General features: G+C 44.2%; 1 protein-coding gene across 1 annotated transcript in view; it reads right to left on the bottom strand.

Moving 5' to 3' along the window:
* Positions 1-17958, bottom strand: part of ANO9 (anoctamin 9) — a 71421-nt gene extending 53463 nt beyond the window's left edge. Inside the window, exon 1 of the mRNA XM_084828694.1 lies at positions 17721-17958. Within this exon, the coding sequence (XP_084684820.1) occupies positions 17721-17726 (6 nt within the window). The 5' untranslated portion in view covers positions 17727-17958. The remainder of the gene's footprint in view (positions 1-17720) is intronic.
* Positions 17959-18793: the final 835 nt, after the last annotated feature.

Here is an 18793-nt window from a genome sequence, read left to right as displayed (position 1 = left end):
GTCCTGAATGTTGTTCAATAAAGGCATGTGTTGTGTCTTTGTTTCTAGGGTATGATGATAGCTAGAGATCCTTGTCTCTCACCCTAGTTTGATTTGGTTTCAAGATGTGAAGGGGAAAGCACTGATGTACTGGTATTAAGGCCTCCACCAACAGTGCCGCATATCCAACCTGCGTTGCCAGCAAAAGATGCTCCTCTGCAAAGGAACCCAGATCACTCTCCAGCTTTGTGCTCACTGAGATCCAAGAGAAAAAGCCTCTCAAAAGAGACAATGTAACTGATTAATTTTTAAAAACTATTTCTGCCCCTCTTTCCAACACCTCTAAAGACAGCAGTATTTTGCATAATTATTGGGGAAGAAAATGGAAAAACCCTTAATCCATTCAAGGAAATGAGGGAAAATTTATTCCAGAAAAACCTCCAGTAAAATCAGTTTGGGACTTATAGCCACAATTTATGAAAATTGGATTCTAAAAGTGTCTCTGAAAGCAGCCTACCAAAATGGCCATTATAATTGAACTACAAGTATAAGGAGCCTATGCTGATGAAGTTTGGTCACTCTAACTGATAATTCTAAAACATGCCAATGAGGGAAGGTTCCACCCAACATGCGTCTACAATTTTTATGTGCTGTATCATCTTATTACAAACAAACAAACAAACAAACAAACAATGCAACACAAAGGTTGTGGAAAAAACAGACAAGGCCCCGAACATTCTTTGCTGTAAATATTTTCAAATTTCCCAATTTTTTGCGTTTTTAAGAACAGCTGGGGTTGGGGGGAGTTGCTATTCAACATCAAATTGTTAATGCGTAAGAGATGCAGCACACTGATGGGACACTTGAATGTTTTTTCCTAAAGAACTGTTGCTGTAGTTTTAGTATGACAGAACCTCACAGTAGCTGGGTTTTTAAAAATCAGTTTGCCACAGGCAAATGACAGAAAACAGAACATGTAATTCTGATTGGGTGGCGAATATGGGCAGCAGGGGACTTGGCCACTGATGAGGGGAGGCTGAGTCCATTTGCATGTTGTGCAAAGGCAGGGACTTGCCCACACTGCCCTTTATCCAGCTCAGGTGGCACAAGGGAGGATGCAGCACAGGCAAAGCGTCCCAGGCCTAGATGACAGCTAAAGCATTCCAACCGCCAGATTGGTCAGATCAGCTTCACCCGCACTGTGACTTCCCCCAATGGGGAGAATGCAACAGGAGCAAAGCAGTGCTGACCAGATGGAAGGTCCATGTGCAGCAACATCAATTCCTGCCCCAAGTGCCAGCTGAAACTCTAGATAGCACTTTGGCCAAGGACTACATGATGCCAGGGGCACCATGCCCCAGACAGCAAGGGTAGGTTGGGTGGCCATGCCCCTGATGTCATCCAGCACCACAAAGGGCCTGGTGGGGGCCTCATTGGTGCCCAAGCCAAAATTGTTCCCCATACTACCACAGGGATTTACTTCTGAGTTGAGCATGTATAGGATTAAACTGTAAGTGTCATACAACATTACTGAAAAGGGATATAATTTGAGTATTATATTCCACAATGGCTCATTACAACATTCTAACTTCCCAGTTATTTGTTGTTGTTGTTGTTCAGGCGTGTCCGACTCTTCGTGACCCCATGGACCATAGCATGCCAGGCCTTCTTGTCCTGCGCTCTCTCCCGGAGTGTGCTCAAGTCCATATTCATTGCATCAGTGATGTTATCTAGCCATCTCATCCTCTGCTGTCCCCTTCTCCTTTTGCCTTCAGTCTTTCCCAGTATCAGGGTCTTTTCCAGAGAGTTTTCTCTTCGCATTAGGTGGCCAAAATATTTGAGCTTCAGCTTCAGTATCTGACCTTCCAATGAGCAGTCAGGGTTGATTTCCTTTAGGATTGACTGATTTGACCTCCTTGCAGTCCAGGGGACTCTTAAGAGTCTTCTCCAGCACCACAGTTTGAAAGCATCAATTCTTCGGTGCTCAGCCTTCCTTATAGTCCAGCTCTCACAGCCATATGTTACTACTGGGAAAACCATAGCTTTGATTAGACAGACCTTTGTCGGCAAGGTGATGTCTCTGCTTCTGACTATGCTGTTTAGGTTTGCCATAGCTTTCCTCCCAAGGAGCAAGCGTCTTTTAATTTCATGGCTACAGTCACCGTCTGCGATGATCTTGGAGCCCAAGAAAATAAAATCTGTCACTGCTTCCATTTCTTCCCCTTCCATATGCCAGGAAGTGATGGGGCCAGATGCCATGATCTTCGTTTTTTTAATGTTGAGTTTCAAACCAGCTTTTGCACTCTCCTCTTTCACCCTCAACAAGAGGCTCTTTAAATCCTCTTCGCTTTCTGCCTTTAGGGTGGTATCATCTGCGTATCTGAGGTTATTGATCATTCTCTCGGCAATCTTAATTCCGACCTGTGATTCATCCAACCCGGCGTTTCTCATGATGTACTCTGCATATAAGTTAAATGAGCAGGGCGACAATATGCAGCCTTGTCGTACTCCTTTCCCAATTTTGAACCAATCGGTTGTTCCATGTCTGGTTCTTACTGTTGCTTCTTGACCCTCGTACAGGTTTCTCAGGAGACAGGTAAGGTGGTCTGGTACCCCCATCTCTTTAAGAATTTGCCGCAGTTTGTCGTGATCCACACAATCAAAGGCTTTGGCGTAGTCAATGAAGCAGAAATAGACGCTTTTCTGGAATTCTCTTGCTTTCTCCATGATCCAGCGAAAGTTGGCGATTTGATCTCTCGTTCCTCTGCCTCTTCGAAACCCAGCTTATACTTCCGGTAGTTCTCGGTTCACATACTGCTGAAGCCTAGCTTGTAGGATTTTGAGCATCGCCTTGCTGGCATGTGAAATGAGCGCGATTGTATGGTAGTTTGAACACCCTTTGGCGTTGCCCTTCTTTGGAATTGGAATGTAAACTGACCTTTTCCAGTCTTGTGGCCACTGTGGAGTGTTCCAAATTTGTTGGCATATTGAGTGCAGCACTTTAACAGCATCATCTTTAAGGATTTTAAATAGCTCAGCTGGAATACTGTCATCTCCGCTAGCTTTGTTGTTAGTAATGCTTCCTAAGGCCCACTTGACTTCACTCTCGAGGATGTCAGGCTCAAGTTCCGTGACCGCACTATCATGGCTATCAGGGACATTAAGATCTTTCCTGTATAGTTCTTCTGTGTATTCTTTCCACCTCTTCTTAATCTCATCTGCTTCTGTTAGGTCCCTGCCTTCTTTGTCCTTTATCATGCCCGTCTTTGCACAAAACATTCCCTTGATATCTCCGATTTTCTTGATGAGATCTCTAGTCTTTCCCATTCTATTGTTTTCCTCGATTTCTTTGCATTGTTCATTTAAGAAGGCCTTCTTGTCTCTCCTTGCTATTCTCTGGAAATCTGCATTCAGTTGGGTATATCTTCCCCTTTCTCCCTTGCTTTTCGCTTCCCTTCTTTCCTCAGCTACTTGTAAAGCCTCATCAGACAGCCACTTGGCTTTCTTGCATTTCTTTTTCTTTGGGATGGATTTCGTTGCTGCCTCCTGAACAATGTTACGGACCTCCGTCCATAGTTCCTCAGGCACTCTGTCTATCAGGTCTAATCCCTGAAATCTATTCCTCACCTCCACTGTATATTCATAAGGGATATGATTTAGGTCATACCTGAATGGTTTCGTGGTTTTCCCTACGTTCTTCAATTTAAGCTGAAATTTTGCAAGAAGCAGCTCATGATCTGAGCCACAGTCAGCTCCAGGTCTTGTTTTTACTGACTGTATAGAGCTTCTCCATCTTTGGCTGCAAAGGACATAATCAATCTGATTTTGATATTGACCATCTGGTGATGTCCATGTGTAGAGTCGCCTCTTGTGCTGTTGGAAAAGAATGTTTGCTATGATCAGCGTGTTCTCTTGGCAAAACTCTATTAGCCTTTGTCCTGCTTCATTTTGTACACCAAGGCCATGCTTGCCTGTTATCCCGGTGATTTCTTGACTTCCTACTTTAGCATTCCAAGCCCCTATGATGAAGGGGACATCTTTTTTTGGTGTTAGTTCTAGAAGGTGTTGTAGGTCTTCATAGAACCGATCAACCTCAGCTTCTTCAGCCTCAGTGGTTGGGGCATAGACTTCAATTACTGTGATGTTGAATGGTTTGCCTTGGATTCGTACTGAGATTATTCTATCGTTTTTGAGATTGTACCCCAGTACTGCTTTTCCCGCCCTTTTGTTGACTATGAGTGCTACTCCATTTCTTCTAAGGGATTCTTGTCCACAGTAGTAGATGTGATGGTCACCTGAATTAAATTCGCCCATGCTTGTCCATTTTAGTTCGCTGATTCCCAAGATGTCGATGTTCAATCTTGCCATCTCATGTTTGACCACCTCCAGCTTACCTTGATTCATTGATCTGACATTCCAGGTTCCTAAACAATATTGTTCTTTACAGCATCGCACTTTCTTTTCACCACCAGACACATCCACAGCTGAGCGTCCTTTCGGCTTTGGCCCAGCCGCTTCACTCTTTCTGGCGCTACTTGGAAATTCCCTCTGCTCTTCCCCAGTAGTATCTTGGACACCTTCTGACCTGAGGGGCTCATCTTCCGGCGTCATCTCTTTTAGCCTTGTGATACGTTCCATGGGGTTTTCTTGGCAAGAATACTGGAGTGGGTTGCCATTTCCTTCTCCAGTGGACCACATTTTGTCAGAAATCTCTGCCATGACCTGTCCGTCTTGGGTGGCCCTGCACGGCATAGCTTATGGCTTCACTGAGTTACGCAAGCCCCTTTGCCACAACAAGGCAGTGATCCATGAAGGGGCCCCAGTTATTACATCCTATAATTGTATCCCTAACATGCATTTTACAGATCACGATAGCTGTTTATATTAAGGCAGATTTGACACTCCTTTTGAAAAGGTTTATCGGTATTTTACAAGTTGGCTTTTTGTGGCAAAGGGGCTTGTGTAACTCAATGAAGCCATGATAGTGCGGTCACGGAACTTAAGCCGGATATCCTAGAGAGTGAAGTCAAGTGGGCCTTAGGAAGCATTACTAACAACAAAGCTAGCGGAGATGACAGTATTCCAGCTGAGCTATTTAAAATCCTAAAAGATTAGGACAAAACACTGCATCAGAAAGCTAAGGACAAGACCCTAGTCATCAGATGCTGGGGACAGATATGTTAGTCATAAGTAGGCGCTTGCTTCATACATGAAAGCCCCAAATAGGCATATACTCCTTGGGTAAAGACAGCACCATCCTTGAACATCTGTTACTCTTGGCTAAGAGCAAACACTGCCTCACTACCTAAGCATCACCTGGTCATCAACAACCAGTAAAAAAAACAACAACAGTCAGAGCATGCCAACACGAGTGGTCTTGGTGGGTGAAGCGCAGCCCAGCCTGGACCCACCATGTATCTTAAGCAGTAAACAGCATCTTATCACATGGATTATTATCTAGGAAGGAGTACTCATGTGTGCAATGTTTTAATTCTGTGCATCCAATAAAGCATAAAAGTGTATCTTGAGCCTGTGTTCTGTTATGTGCTGCTTTTAACTGATTTAAATGTTACTCAGTTGTGTGGACCTTATTAGGGAGAAGGAGGCACTAACATGAGCATTTATAGTTAGAACACTGTGTATGTAACTTTTATTGAAAGAAACATACATGTGTCATAAAAGCAAACAAAAGCAGTCCTAAATCTCCAGCTAATCCCTAAGCATTGCAATAATACTAACATCCACATCACTTAGGGTGGCCAACCCATAAATATGTGTATTGACGGATGGGACTTGGAGAAGCAGGCTGCATGAGTACAAACTTGTCCCACTGGCTGCAGATGGAGGCTTCTCAAAGTTTTCTCATCTGAGTCCTTCTCTTCTCTCTTGCTTCTGCATCTAAGCCCCTCTGGATGACTGCCAGGAAGGTTAACACCTTTTTGTGATCTTACGTCGATTGGCATCCTCAGAGTCTCTTTTGCCTTGGTCCGCATCATTCAGCTTGTTATCAGCTTGCCTCACCCCTTGTCCAGGCACTGCTCATGCAGTTTTTGTGCTCTGATCACATAGTTTTCATTCTTTGTTCCTGCTGCTTCTTCGTGCCCTTTGGGGTGCCTTGCTGTTTCTGAATGGTCAGTATAGGTGGGGTTTACACTGTGCAGATAAGCCTCAGAGGCAGTCTCATTATCTCATACCTGCAGACTTTACAACAGTTCTGTCTTGTTTACCAGCTTCATTCCTATTTTCCACCCTTTATGGTTTGTTTTCAGCCGTTTCACACTCATCCATCCTATTCATTCTCTAAAAACAGTTGCTAAAAAAAGCAGCAACTATGCTGCTTAACATAACTTGATGCAAGCTGTATGCCTCAAGCCTAATGGGGACTAGGTTATACATGACAGTTCCTTTCAGTCAATCCATCCACATCCTTGGGCTGGTAAAAGAACTAATGAGTGCTTGCAAGGGATGAGACTCCACCAGCAGCAAAGGACAGGTAATTGTTAAGTGTAGCAGATTAAAGAGATGTTTGTAAGACACTCTGCCAGCGAGGAGTGATTTCCTGGGGCATGCACCTGCCTGTAAGTAACAGGCAATCTATTAAGGGCTACAGCTGAATCCCTGAACAGAAGCACTCTACACTGCAACATTTTTTGATGGTCCCACTTGTATATATTAATAGCAAATGCACTCTCCGAGTGCTTATTCTTATGTAGCCAAAATGGCACCATCCACACACAACAGGGAAACATCAGACTTGAGGTTTGCAAGACTTCCAGAAGAACTTTTTTTTTTTTTTTTAAGAAAAAGCCCTAAAGGTGGTGGGGAGAGAAACCTTGAACTGGTCAGTAGGTATGAAGTGCTGACTTGATGGTGCGGGGTGGAGAGAAAAGGGTGTGTGTAAAATGGAGTGGCTGGATAGCTGAACATGAGCAGCTCACACAGCAAGATTTGGTTACAGGTCCCAATTGTAGATTACTAAAAGCATCACTTGCTTTGGCGATTCTATGAGCCGCTCCTCCTTTAAGGAAACATTCCTTGAATATTAATGTTGCTAAAATGTCAGTTGCAGTGAAATTCCTTACTACGGATGCCTAGGGAATAACATCATCATCTGCAAATAACAATTCACTCACAGATTTAGTTAAAGCTTTTAACTCATGAATCTTAAATAGATAATACACCACCATCATTAAAGACCAACACTGCAACAAACAAGCAAGATATACTGCAGCCATTTCATGGTATAAGCTGTCAAAGTGAATGTTGCCTAGCAGGTTGACCTGTAAGTGGGACACCCTAAATAATCATCTCTACTTACTCATCAACAGTCATGTGATTTGTGATTCAAGAAATAGTTCAATCTGGTTTCTTACACTCAGAGCTTTTCTATATGAGGCATTTATTGTGTGCTTGTCATTCCCTACTCACGGTTGTTTCTGGGTTGTTTAGATGATATCATGACCCTCCAGTTTCACTTCTGTTTTCAAACAGCACTTTCAGGGCTCTTTTACACGAGGCTATTAATCCACTGTATCTACTTTCAGTTTCGTTGCAAAATTGAGAGCCAAACACTACGCAAAGTGTTTGCTTTTCTGCTACATAACCTCTAGGTGGCACTGTGGCATAGTGGAATAGTATAACTGCACTAAGGGAAAAAGCTTCATTTGCTTTCATAAATAATAATAAATAATCCCCTTCTCTAAAAAAAACTTGCTGAAAGTGCTCTTTAAAAACAGAAACGAAACTGGAGGGTCATGACGTTGTCTAAAGAACCCGTAAACAACTGTGAGTAGGGAATGACAAGCACGCAATAAATGCCTCCTGTAGAAAAGCTCTCAGTGGGAGTTTTTTTTTAAAGTGCAGAGGAAATACGGTATTATTTGTGAAAGTGAAAGAAAACACTTCTTCCACGTGTGCGATTGCGCTATTCTGCTATACCACAGTGCCACCTTGAGGTTATGTAGCAGCAAAGCAGAAATGGAAATGCACTTCATGTAGTGCTTGGATCTAAATTCTGCCACAAAGCTGAAAGTAGATACAGTGGATTAACAACATCGTGTTGAAAAGCTCTCAGACTTAATTGCAGGAACAACACATACATACATGACACCAGTTATTTCCTTATTAGCAAAACCTGTGTGGATCTCCCAAGCACTGGTTAGAATCTGGAGTATTAGGTAACCGCAAAGCCAAGCACTCCGCTGACAATACAAAAACCAGGAGAACTTGTCTGGTCTATCAGGTTCACACCTGTAGCACCCATGCAACTGAAATCATGCAACACCGGTTTGCTTTCAGAAAACTAAAACCTGTTTATTTACCAATGCATATGGGACTTGACATGTTTAGTACCTCTCATCAGTACCATTTCAATGTAGTATGATGTGCAGCTTATTCAGCAATAAGTCTCACTGTGTTCAGTGGGGCCTATTTCCGAGTAACAGCCTCATCCTATGCATGTACCTTCAGAAATCCTGCTGCTATCAGTGCGAACTTCTCCAAGTAAGGGCACAATCCTATGCATGTTTGAGAGAGCTTTGGCTATCGGGTGGCATAAAAATGTAATAAATGTTTGGACAGAAAAAAGGTCCTACAACTCCCAGCATTCCAGAATGCTGGGAATTGTAGGACTTTTTCTGTCTAAACATGCATAGGATTGCACCAAAAATGTGCATTGGATTGGGGAGAGAAATAGTTGGGAGGACAGTTGTTTTTATAGTTTGATTATTTATTTGTATTTTAAAATATGAAGTAATCCACTGTATGAGAGTTTTACCCTGAAAAGTGGGATAGAAATCTTTTGATGATGATGATGATGTCAATTTATGAGACACCCTATAGCCGAAGCTCTCAGGATGACATACATAATGAAAACAAATGCAACAAAACAAGTGATAAAATACATAACAAAAATAATTTAAAAGCAGCAAGAATAATTTGAAATAATTCTAAAAGGCGGAAGCTAAAAACATGGAAAAGGGCAATTTTAAAATGCCCTTTAGAAACATCATAAAAAATTAAACAAGTAGCAGTTTACAATTCCTTTAAAGGTCTGGGAGAATGAAAAGATCTTTGCCTAACACTGAAAAGTCAACAAAGTAGGCACCAGGTGGACCTCTCTAGTAAATGAATTCCACAATTTGGGGGCCACCACAGAAAAGGCACAGTTAGGAGTAGCTACCTGCCTAACTTCAGCATGTGGGGGCACTCATAGCAGGGCCTCTAATAATGATCTCAGGACAGGCAAGAATATATGTGAGAGGTGGTCCTTCAGATACTGTGGCCCCAAGGCATGAAGGGCTTTATAGGTTAATATCAACACCTTGAATTGGGCCCAGAAATGAACCGGGAGCCAGTGAAGATAGTACAGCACCAGTGTAATATGGTCTTATCACCCAGCTTCAGTCAATACCCTACCTGCCATATTATGTACTAACTGAATTTCCCAGACCATCTTCAAGGGCAGTCCCACATCCAAAGCATTACAGTAATCTAATGGGAGGGGGGGAGAATTACTAGGACATGTATCACTGAATTCTACTAAATCACAATACTAGCAGTAGTGGTAGTAGGTGTCCAACAAGGGGGAGGGGGTTTTCAGAGAAGGACTAGACTCAAACTGCTGTTTTTAGTACGTAGGTCCATTTAATTGTTTATATCAACAGCCAGGAGTTAAGATGGTCAGTTGACAAGTGATATTGGAGATTCTGAAGAATAATCTAATTTGGTCAGAAACACGGCTGGGGGATGGGGGCTCCCTTTCAAGCTCTGCATATGTGACTCCTGCAGTATTTCTCCTAACATCATCCATGCATCCTGACACACATGGAACTGGGATTATTTCTTTAGTGTGTGGCTTATCCTCAAAGTGTTGGAAGTGGAGAAGACATGGCAGGCTAGGTTTAGGGCTCATCTAAATGCAGGCAGAGAGTCAGTATGATGTAGTGGCTAGTGTGCTGGACTAGGATTGGGGAGACCTGGGTTCTGGTCTTCACTCTGCCACAAAGCTCACTGGGTGACTTTGGACCAGCCACTGACTCACAGCCTAACCAACCTCACAGAGCTGTTGTGAAGATAAAATGGAGAGAACAAGGATCATCTATGCTGCCTTGGGCTTCTCAGAGGAAAGGTGGAATATAAATATAACAAAGAAATAAATGAAAGTTATTTCTATGCTGCATATACACAGAGCACATCTGAGAACATTTCCTGGAGCCAGCGCAGGGCTGCCACATTTCTGGCTGGCAGGGATCCTCCACCTTTAGCAGATATGATACAAGCAGAAATGCAACCACTGAAGCTTTTCCTAGCATGGTATGATGAGGGGAAACATCACCTCTGACATCTCTGCCTCATATGAAACTGTCTGGTTCAGGACACCTGCCAGAAACAGGGGCTGGACCCAGTGGTGCCCTCTCCAATGATCTTCCTGTGAGGTGAGCAGACTTCAAAAGGTAGAGGCAGCCATGTCGACAGAGCTGTATAGGCAAAGTAGATATCATGAGGAATGTTAACATCACGCTCTGTTCACATTACCCATTTTCCCTAGAGATAAGCCACTTTGTGCAAACCAGTCCATTATGCCAGTATGAAGCATAATTGCTGCTAAACTCATGTAAGAACTGCTGCCATAGATGAGCTGACATTTCTCCACAGAGAAATGTCAGCTCATCTATCCACAGTTAGCTACAGTTAGATCCACAGTTGGCTACAGAATCGGACGCAGAGAGTGCTTATCAATGGGATCTTCTCAAACTGGGGAGAGGGAATGAGCGGGGTACCGCAGGGCTCAGTCCTGGGCCCAGTGCTCTTCAACATTTTTATTAAGGACTTGGAGGAGGAGGTGCAGGGAATGCTGATCAAATTTGCAGATGACACAAAATTGGGAGGGATAGCTAATACCTTGGAAGACAGAAACAAAATTCAAAGTGATCTGGATAGACTGGAGCGCTGAGCAGAAAACAACAGAATGACATTTAATAGGGATACATGCCAAGTTCTGCACCTAGGAAAAAGAAACTAAATGCACAGTTACAGGATGGGGGATACGTGGCTCAACAACACTACAAGCGAGAAGGATCTTGGAATTGTTGTCGATCACAAGCTGAATATGAGCCAACAATGTGATGTGGCTGCAAAAAAGGACAATGCTATTTTGGGCTGCATTCATAGAAGCATAGCTTCCAAATCCCGGGAAGTACTAGTTCCCCTCTATTCAGCACTGGTTAGGCCTCATCTGGAGTACTGTGTCCAGTTCTGGGCACCACACTTTAAGAAGGATGCAGACAAACTGGAGAGGGTTCAGAGGAGGGCAACAAAGATGATCAGAGGACTGGAAACAAAGCCCTATGAAGAGAGGCTGAAAGAACTGGGCATGTTTAGCCTTGAGAGGAGAAGACTGAGGGGAGATATGATAGCGCTCTTCAAGTACTTGAAAGGTTGTCACAGAGAGGAAGGCCAGGATCTCTTCTTGATCATCCCAGAGTGCAGGACACGGAATCATGGGCTCAAGTTACAGGAAGCCAGATTCCGGCTGAACATCAGGAAAAACGTCCTAACTGTTAGAGCAATACGACAATGGAACCAATTATCTAGGGAGGTGGTGGGCTCTCCCACACTGGAGGCGTTCAAGACGAGGCTGGACAGCCATCTGTCGGGGATGCTCTGACTTGGATTCCTGCATTGAGCAGGGGGTTGGACTTGATGGCCTTGTAGGCCCCTTCCAACCCTACTATTCTGTGCTTCTATGATTCTACTTTACTACTATTTGACATCTATTTCACTTTGACAAAAATGATGTGGAGGCTGCCTTGGGAGCCTACAAGGTATTTAGATGAGGAAGATGGAGGGAAAGGTTAGGTGTTTGTCAAAGAAGTTGTGAGGATGGGGTAGGGAAGAACCAAGTGGCAGAAGAAGTGAAAGCCAGGCAAGGCTACTGTGGTTCATAAAGGGGCATGTTCATTATATCTGTCAGGGTGGACACTGAGCCCATAGAACCTCAGGGCAGTTCTGATTCTGAGGAGGAACAGCCATCCGTGGGAGAGGAGCGCGCTCTTCCCTCCCAGGCCCTGCAGCTGGCAGAGATTCCTCCTACCGGCATTCCACACATAGATAGCAGTCCTGGGAGTGAAAGAGCACGGGAGGAGGACTGGCTGGATGCTCGACGCAGACGCAGAGAGTGACGAGCTATGGAGGGCGCAGAAAGGAGGCGTAGTGCCCGTTTGGCGCACAAGCAACGGTTGTGTCCAGAGGACCCAAGGCAAAGGGGGAGGGACTCTCCCTAGCCCATAAGTTCAGGGTCTGCAAGTGATTCTCGTTCAAACGGGGACCAACTGTTTCTAACCCGGGGCATAGACTACTCTGCTGTTCATAGCTTAGTCGCTGGTGATAGTTATTAACTTGTAAAAGGGATAAAGCCTTGAAAAGAATCCTTTGTCTGTGTCTGGAGTTGGCTATTGGAGTAGACTGAAAGAGGCCGGCTAGGGCCCCCTGACAATATCCTGTCTCTAAAGTCCATTACTTCTGAATGAGTAACTATGGATTACCCTATGCATGCATACTCAGGGTATAATCCTATGAAATCAGTGCAACTTTCTTCTGCATAAACATGATTAGGATCAGCTGGAAAAACCCGCAATGTGATAATATCACAGAAGAGGCTGGTAGGTTGTGACTAGTCTTCTTAACTTAGACACCAAGTGTTCTTGTCAGGAGGGAGAGAGAGATCATAGTGACTATTTACTGGCTGTGGCAAAAGAAAGTCTAAGATCTGAAGAATATATACAGCCCCATCAATGAGACAGAGACTTTTGTATGGGATATGTTTCTTTATGTGTCTGTTGAAGAGAATGGAGTAAACAATAAGCAGCTAGAAGAAGGCTTGAAAGCCTGCTGAGGAGAATGGGACATTGGGAACTTACCATGAAGGTCCATTCTGGTACAGTGTGACAAAAGTGTCCAAAAGACTGGGTTGTTCCCTTGGCACCACCCAGGAAGGCAGGGATCACATAAATGTTATCTTTTGAGTACTGCTTCCTCTGGTTCTGCCCCCAGTTCCTCTCATGGCTGAGCAAGGAGAGACAGGAGTCTAGAAGTGAAGCAGTAACTATGAAGAGAGAACCAGCTCCCATGAAGGGAACATTTGCCAGATTAGGCCAGGAATAGGTGTCAGTGTTTTAGCCACATGGACCTCCTGGCAGCAGTGGCCATGGTTCTGGCTGAGTAGACTAGAGAATCCTGGGTGGCGTCAGTCACAAAGGCAGATGTCTTATATAATATAAGGAGCGCTCTATGCAGGGTCCTGATCTCCCCTCACTGCCAGCTGTAAACCTCGTGGGTCAGCTGTGGTGTCCTCCACTGGGGCCAATTCAGCATTGTAACCAGTCACAGACTCTCAGCCCAACCTAACTCACAGGGTCGTAGTTGTGAAGATAAAATGGAGAGGAGGAGGATTATGTATACCGCCTTGGGTTTCTTAAAGAGGAAAAATGGCAGGCTATAAATGTAATAAATAAATAAATAAATAAATCACCACTTTCTGAGTGATAAGCTGTTCAGCAGGGCTCCATTTGAGGCACAACCTCTTTGGAGCTTGGGGAGATATCCACCTCCTCATGCTGCTGGTGTCTATCCTGCCTGGATGCAGTAGCACAATTGCGAGGCTCGGGAGACACAGTCTGGTGGTCAGGAGAGCAGGATGCCAGCAAGCTCTGTTGAGGTGGCATGTGCTTGGAGCCTTGACAACCCTAACATCTTCTTTCCAGGCTTCTTCCTTACCAGAGCCTCAGAACGGAGATGAGAAAGTAAGGCGAGTGAGGTTTTTAATTGGCTTGTTTTTAATAGAAGGGTAGAAGGAAGCCTGGGATTGAGAAATAGTAAGAAATGAATTAAGAAATGAGGTCAGAAAAAGGTGTTTAAGTGGAAAAATGAAGAGGAAGCTCAAGAGATGAGTGTCCTGGGTAAGGCAGAGGAAGCAGCACTCAAAAGATCATGGTCATGTGATCCCTGCCTTCCTGGGCGGTGCCAAGGAAACAACCCAGTCTTTTGGGTGCCTCGTCTCACCATACCAGAATGGACCTTCATGGTAAGTTCCCAATATCCCATTCTCCTCAGCTGAGTATCTGACTACCTAGGAAAAGCAAATGAACATGATAGGTATCTTTGGGGCAACTAGTCCCCATTATCAATGAATACCACACGAGGTATTAACAAGATATGTAAAGAGTTCGACTGATTTATTTTCTAGGTATTTCCATCATGTAGCACCATTTAGCAGAACGTTTTTATAGGTAAGCAGCAGACATTCGAGCTTTGCTCTGGTCCCTATCTATTTTATGTCCTGCTTCAATATTATCCCATCCTCTCCCCACAAAAAGAAGCAAAATTCTGTCCTGTGATATAGGCTATATGTAAATCCTCCTGAGCATTTCACTATCCCTGTAACTTAACTGTCCTTTTCCAGGTAAAAAATGTCCTCAACAGTAGAGAAAGGCCTTGAATTGTTCCAAGCTGATACTTGTAAAAATCCACCAGGGTTGTTGTATTCTTTCATTTTGGTTTAGCTTTTTACATTATTGAGACCCATGTGTGAGGCAGATGAGAATGTTCACCTCCAAGCCGTGCCTTAGAAACTTTTGCTTTGTGACTCATCACCACCTTGAAAATGTTTTATCAGCTCAGCTCTTCATCTGAGTGCACCTTCTTTGCAGGGCTAAATAAATCAGTCTGTTTCATACCAATGTATTGAAGTGGTTAGAGTGCTGAACTGGGACTCAGGACAGCTGAGTTCTAGTCCCCATTCATCCATGAAGCTTCCTGGGTGACTTTGAGCCGGTCACTTACTCGCAACCTAACCTACCTCAGAGGATTGCTGTGAGGATAAAATGGAGAGGAGGACCATGTATGCTACCTTGGATTCCTTGCAAGACAAAAAAGGTGGGATATAGATAATGTAGTAGTAGTAGTAGTAGTAGTAGTAGTAATAATAATAATAATAATACCATTTTAATTGTCATAGCTTCCCCAAAGAAACCTAAGAATTTTACTGTCAAAGAACTAGTAATTCTGTTAGATCTCTAGTCCAAACTGGGGTGGATGCACAAATTGGGTTGTATCCAATGTTGGTCCCACTTTGAGTAGATCCGCTGAAATGAATGGGACTTAAGTTAGTCATGATACAAACCTTCAGTTCCTTATTCAGGCTGGTCATACAGTTCTGAATCAAATAAGGAATGGGTAACTACGAATAAGGAACTAGGAACCAACTTAGCCTCATCCTCCTTCCACTGTTCAGTGAATTGTATGCCACCACCCTAGCCTAAAGAGATATGAAACTCTTGGGAAACTTTAACTGCACTACTAGGTAAACATATTTTGCATTCATTTCCCAACTGTCAAGCCTCCCTGAAATTATAAGTGTTGGTCAGTCAAGAATTGTTTAGTTAAACTAATCAAAAAGCAAAACAGTTAATGAACGGTTAAAATATTATTGCACATCATCACAATTAAGGCTGCATCCTTAATCCCCACTTACTTGTAAGACCCACTGAACTTGGTGGGACATTTTTTTCTGATTAAAAATGCAATCCTATGCACGTTTAGACCAAAAAAAAGTCCTACAACTCCCAGCATTCCCTTAGTCAGCTATAGCTTGAGATGTCTGACTTGGCCACATTAACACATGCCTTAGTTACATCCCATTTGGATTACTGTAACACAGTCTACGTGGGGCTGCCTCAGAAGAGTGTTCGGAAACTTCAGCTGGTTCAAAGAGCTGCTGCTAGACTGCTGACTGGGGCTGGTTACAGGGAGCATACAACTCCCCTGTTAAAACAGCTTCACTGGCTCCCAGTCTGTTTCCGGGCACAATTCAAAGGGCCGGTCATGTCCTATAAAGCCCTATACGGCTCAGGTCCAGGTTATCTGAAAGATTGTATTCTCCCCTATGAGCCTACTCGTGCCCTGAGATCTTCAGGGGAGGCCCTTCTTGCCATCCCACCACCATCACAGGCACGTCTGGTGGGAACGCGGGAGAGGGCCTTCTTGGTGGCTGCCCCAAGGCTCTGGAACTCCCTTCCCAGGGAGGTGAGAGTGGTACCGTCCTTGATTTCCTTGTTTTCTCAGGCATGTAAATTTTTTTTTGTTCCAGCAGGCCTTTGGGGATAGCTAGTCTGGACCTGTGAGAATAGGATGGATGGATACTATATTTCTTGTTGTCTTTTAACGTTTTGATATTTTATACAATTTTAATATTATTGATAATTTAATTATATTTTTAACTTTTGTATACTTCTATTTATAGGTTTTAATTGTACAAGTTTTAATGTTATAAAGCCATCTTGTGTCCCAGTACTAGGAAAAAGGCAGGATATAAATATAATAATAATAATAATGATGCTGAGAGTTGTAAGAGTTCTTTTCTGTCTAAACGTGCATGGATTGCACCCTAAATTTGCATAGGATCAGGCTGCACAACCATTTCATTCAAATTAAATGCAGTCTCTAGAGTCTAGATTGTAAGCAGGGCCCATGGTGTTTATTTTTTGTAGAGTACCTAGCAATTTTAGGGGCTTCATAAAAAAAATAAGGAACAGGTTTTTTTTCCCCCTTAACTGAATACTGGTTGATTTGTTGGCAAAGATACACTAATGCATTACCCAAATCAAGAGATATACAACAATACTATCAACACAAAAGCACTTTTTTGAACGAGTGACACTAAAGCTCATGCAGTCAACTTATCTACTCCCAAGTTCTCGATCCTGAAACAATACCACCAGTAAAGACTTCCAGGCTCTTGTAAGGACAATAACTGTTAAATAGTACCAATGAAATAGTACCAATGGAAACATCGATTATACTTTCAACACTAGCTACAGCATCAAAATTACTTTCAGAAATGAGTTCCAATTTGCAGAAATAGTTATGAATCATTGCTATTACATCTTTAGTGCACAGGCAAAAAACAAAAGGGTCTTGCGTCTTAACCAATCTAACCAATCTCTAATACATGGGAGTTTTATATCAATAACAATTTAGCAATCTTCTCAAGGGCATAGAGAGAAAATATCTAAGTTAAGGTCAGGACACCGGGCAGAAAACCTGTACGTCATAGGCTGGATACACACACGGGAAGTCTGGGAAGGATCTGGGAACGCGCTGCTCAGTGGTACTTCTAGGTTGGTTCATTACCTCGATCTAGAAGAAAGCCCCGTTGAGTTCAGTGGAACTTCCTTCCCGTAAAGTGTCTATAAGATTGCAGCCTTAATCCTGGATGTTGAGGTTCATGCCGGCACTGTGAATATTAGTCATATTTTTCCCTTCCAAAAGATCCAGATCAATATGTCCGAGTTTACACCACCTCAAGAGCCGACCAAGACTCATGGAATACAAATCATTCTAGTTGATTCGTTCCCCTTCTCCCTCGCCTTTCTTTCCCTCTGCGCTGATCGTTTCATGAAATCTAAACCCATTAGTTGACACACCCACCACCACCGGTTGCGATTGTACGCTCGCTTTAGCCGCAGTCCACAGGTGCTTCCCAAGATCACGCGACATGGGGCGATCACGCCGATTTCTCCTTCCCAAGAACACACGTGGGCACAACACGACAAGCGTTCGGAAGGTCAAGCCGCCAACCCCCCCCCCCCCACAGCTGGAATATGAAAGGCAACCGGAGCAGCGTGTGCGTGCGAATACCGGCTTTTCAGAGACCTTCTTGAAAGGACTCTCCTTTTCCTTACCGGCATGGCGGAAAGAAATCGGTGCCTCTCTCGCCCCTCGTGCGACACGGAGACGATCTCTCCTTCCTAGCGACTAACCCCGATCCTGCAGCCCTCGCCCGTTAGAGGAATGATCCGGAGGACCGCTCGGCATGCTTCGTGGAGGCGTACTCCCCCCTGCCTCCACTTTCGATACAACCTCGGCGGCTCGAGAAGACGGGACTTCCGCGTGTGGTTGCCTGGCTGCGCCGCGCCTCCCTCCTTCCCGACGAGAGGGAGCCGCCTGTCGCTGTTGCCCTGGGATGGAGAGAGAGAGCTGTCCTTCCCGCCTCCTCCGCCTCCTAGGGCGCAGTCCGATGCCTGGTAAGGCTGAAAAAAGCCCTACAGCTCCCAGCATGCCCCAGCCAGCATGCCCCAGGGGAGTTGGAGGACCCTTTTCCGTCTCAACACATAAGATTGCGCCCTTACCTGGGTACGACAGTGAAGTTGGGGAGTCGAAGGCCAAACCAGGCCACCTCCAGCTGCTGATGGGGATGTGCACGCAGGCCGCTTCTTATTGCTCTTGGCCACTGACTGAGCCAAGGCACTTCTCTTTCCGGGTATAAATACATACATACATACATACATACATAAATCACACCTACTCCAATCCCTGTTAACTCAATGGGCAAAATTTCAAGTCAGCATTAATTTGGGGAATAGTATGTGCTGTTCACTGTTTGAACCCGTGGCAGCTGCAGCTTCCGGGGGTGGGGTGCGGGGTCTTGTGGACTTTTGTCTGCACTGCCACAGGCTGAGCCTAGTGTGGCAACTTATGCATTACCAAAAACAAGGCCAGAATAGGACAGTGATCTGCATAATATATGTGTATGCAAATGTATAGTTGTAGGTGCAAATTTAGAAATAATTACTATCATTTCAATTGTTGTTCAGTCATTCAGTCGTGTCCGACTCTTCATGACCCCATGGACCATAGCACGCCAGGCCTTCCTGTCCTGCGCTCTCTCCCGGAGCGTGCTCAAGTCCATATTCATTGCATTGGTGATGCTATCTAGCCATCTCATCCTCTGCCGTCCCCTTCTCCTTTTGCCTTC

This window comes from Heloderma suspectum, chromosome 1, assembly GCF_057233095.1.
Source record: "Heloderma suspectum isolate Gila_16-S chromosome 1, 16-S_ref, whole genome shotgun sequence".
Taxonomy (NCBI): domain Eukaryota; kingdom Metazoa; phylum Chordata; class Lepidosauria; order Squamata; family Helodermatidae; genus Heloderma; species Heloderma suspectum.
This window is presented reverse-complemented; position numbering and strand designations above follow the sequence as displayed.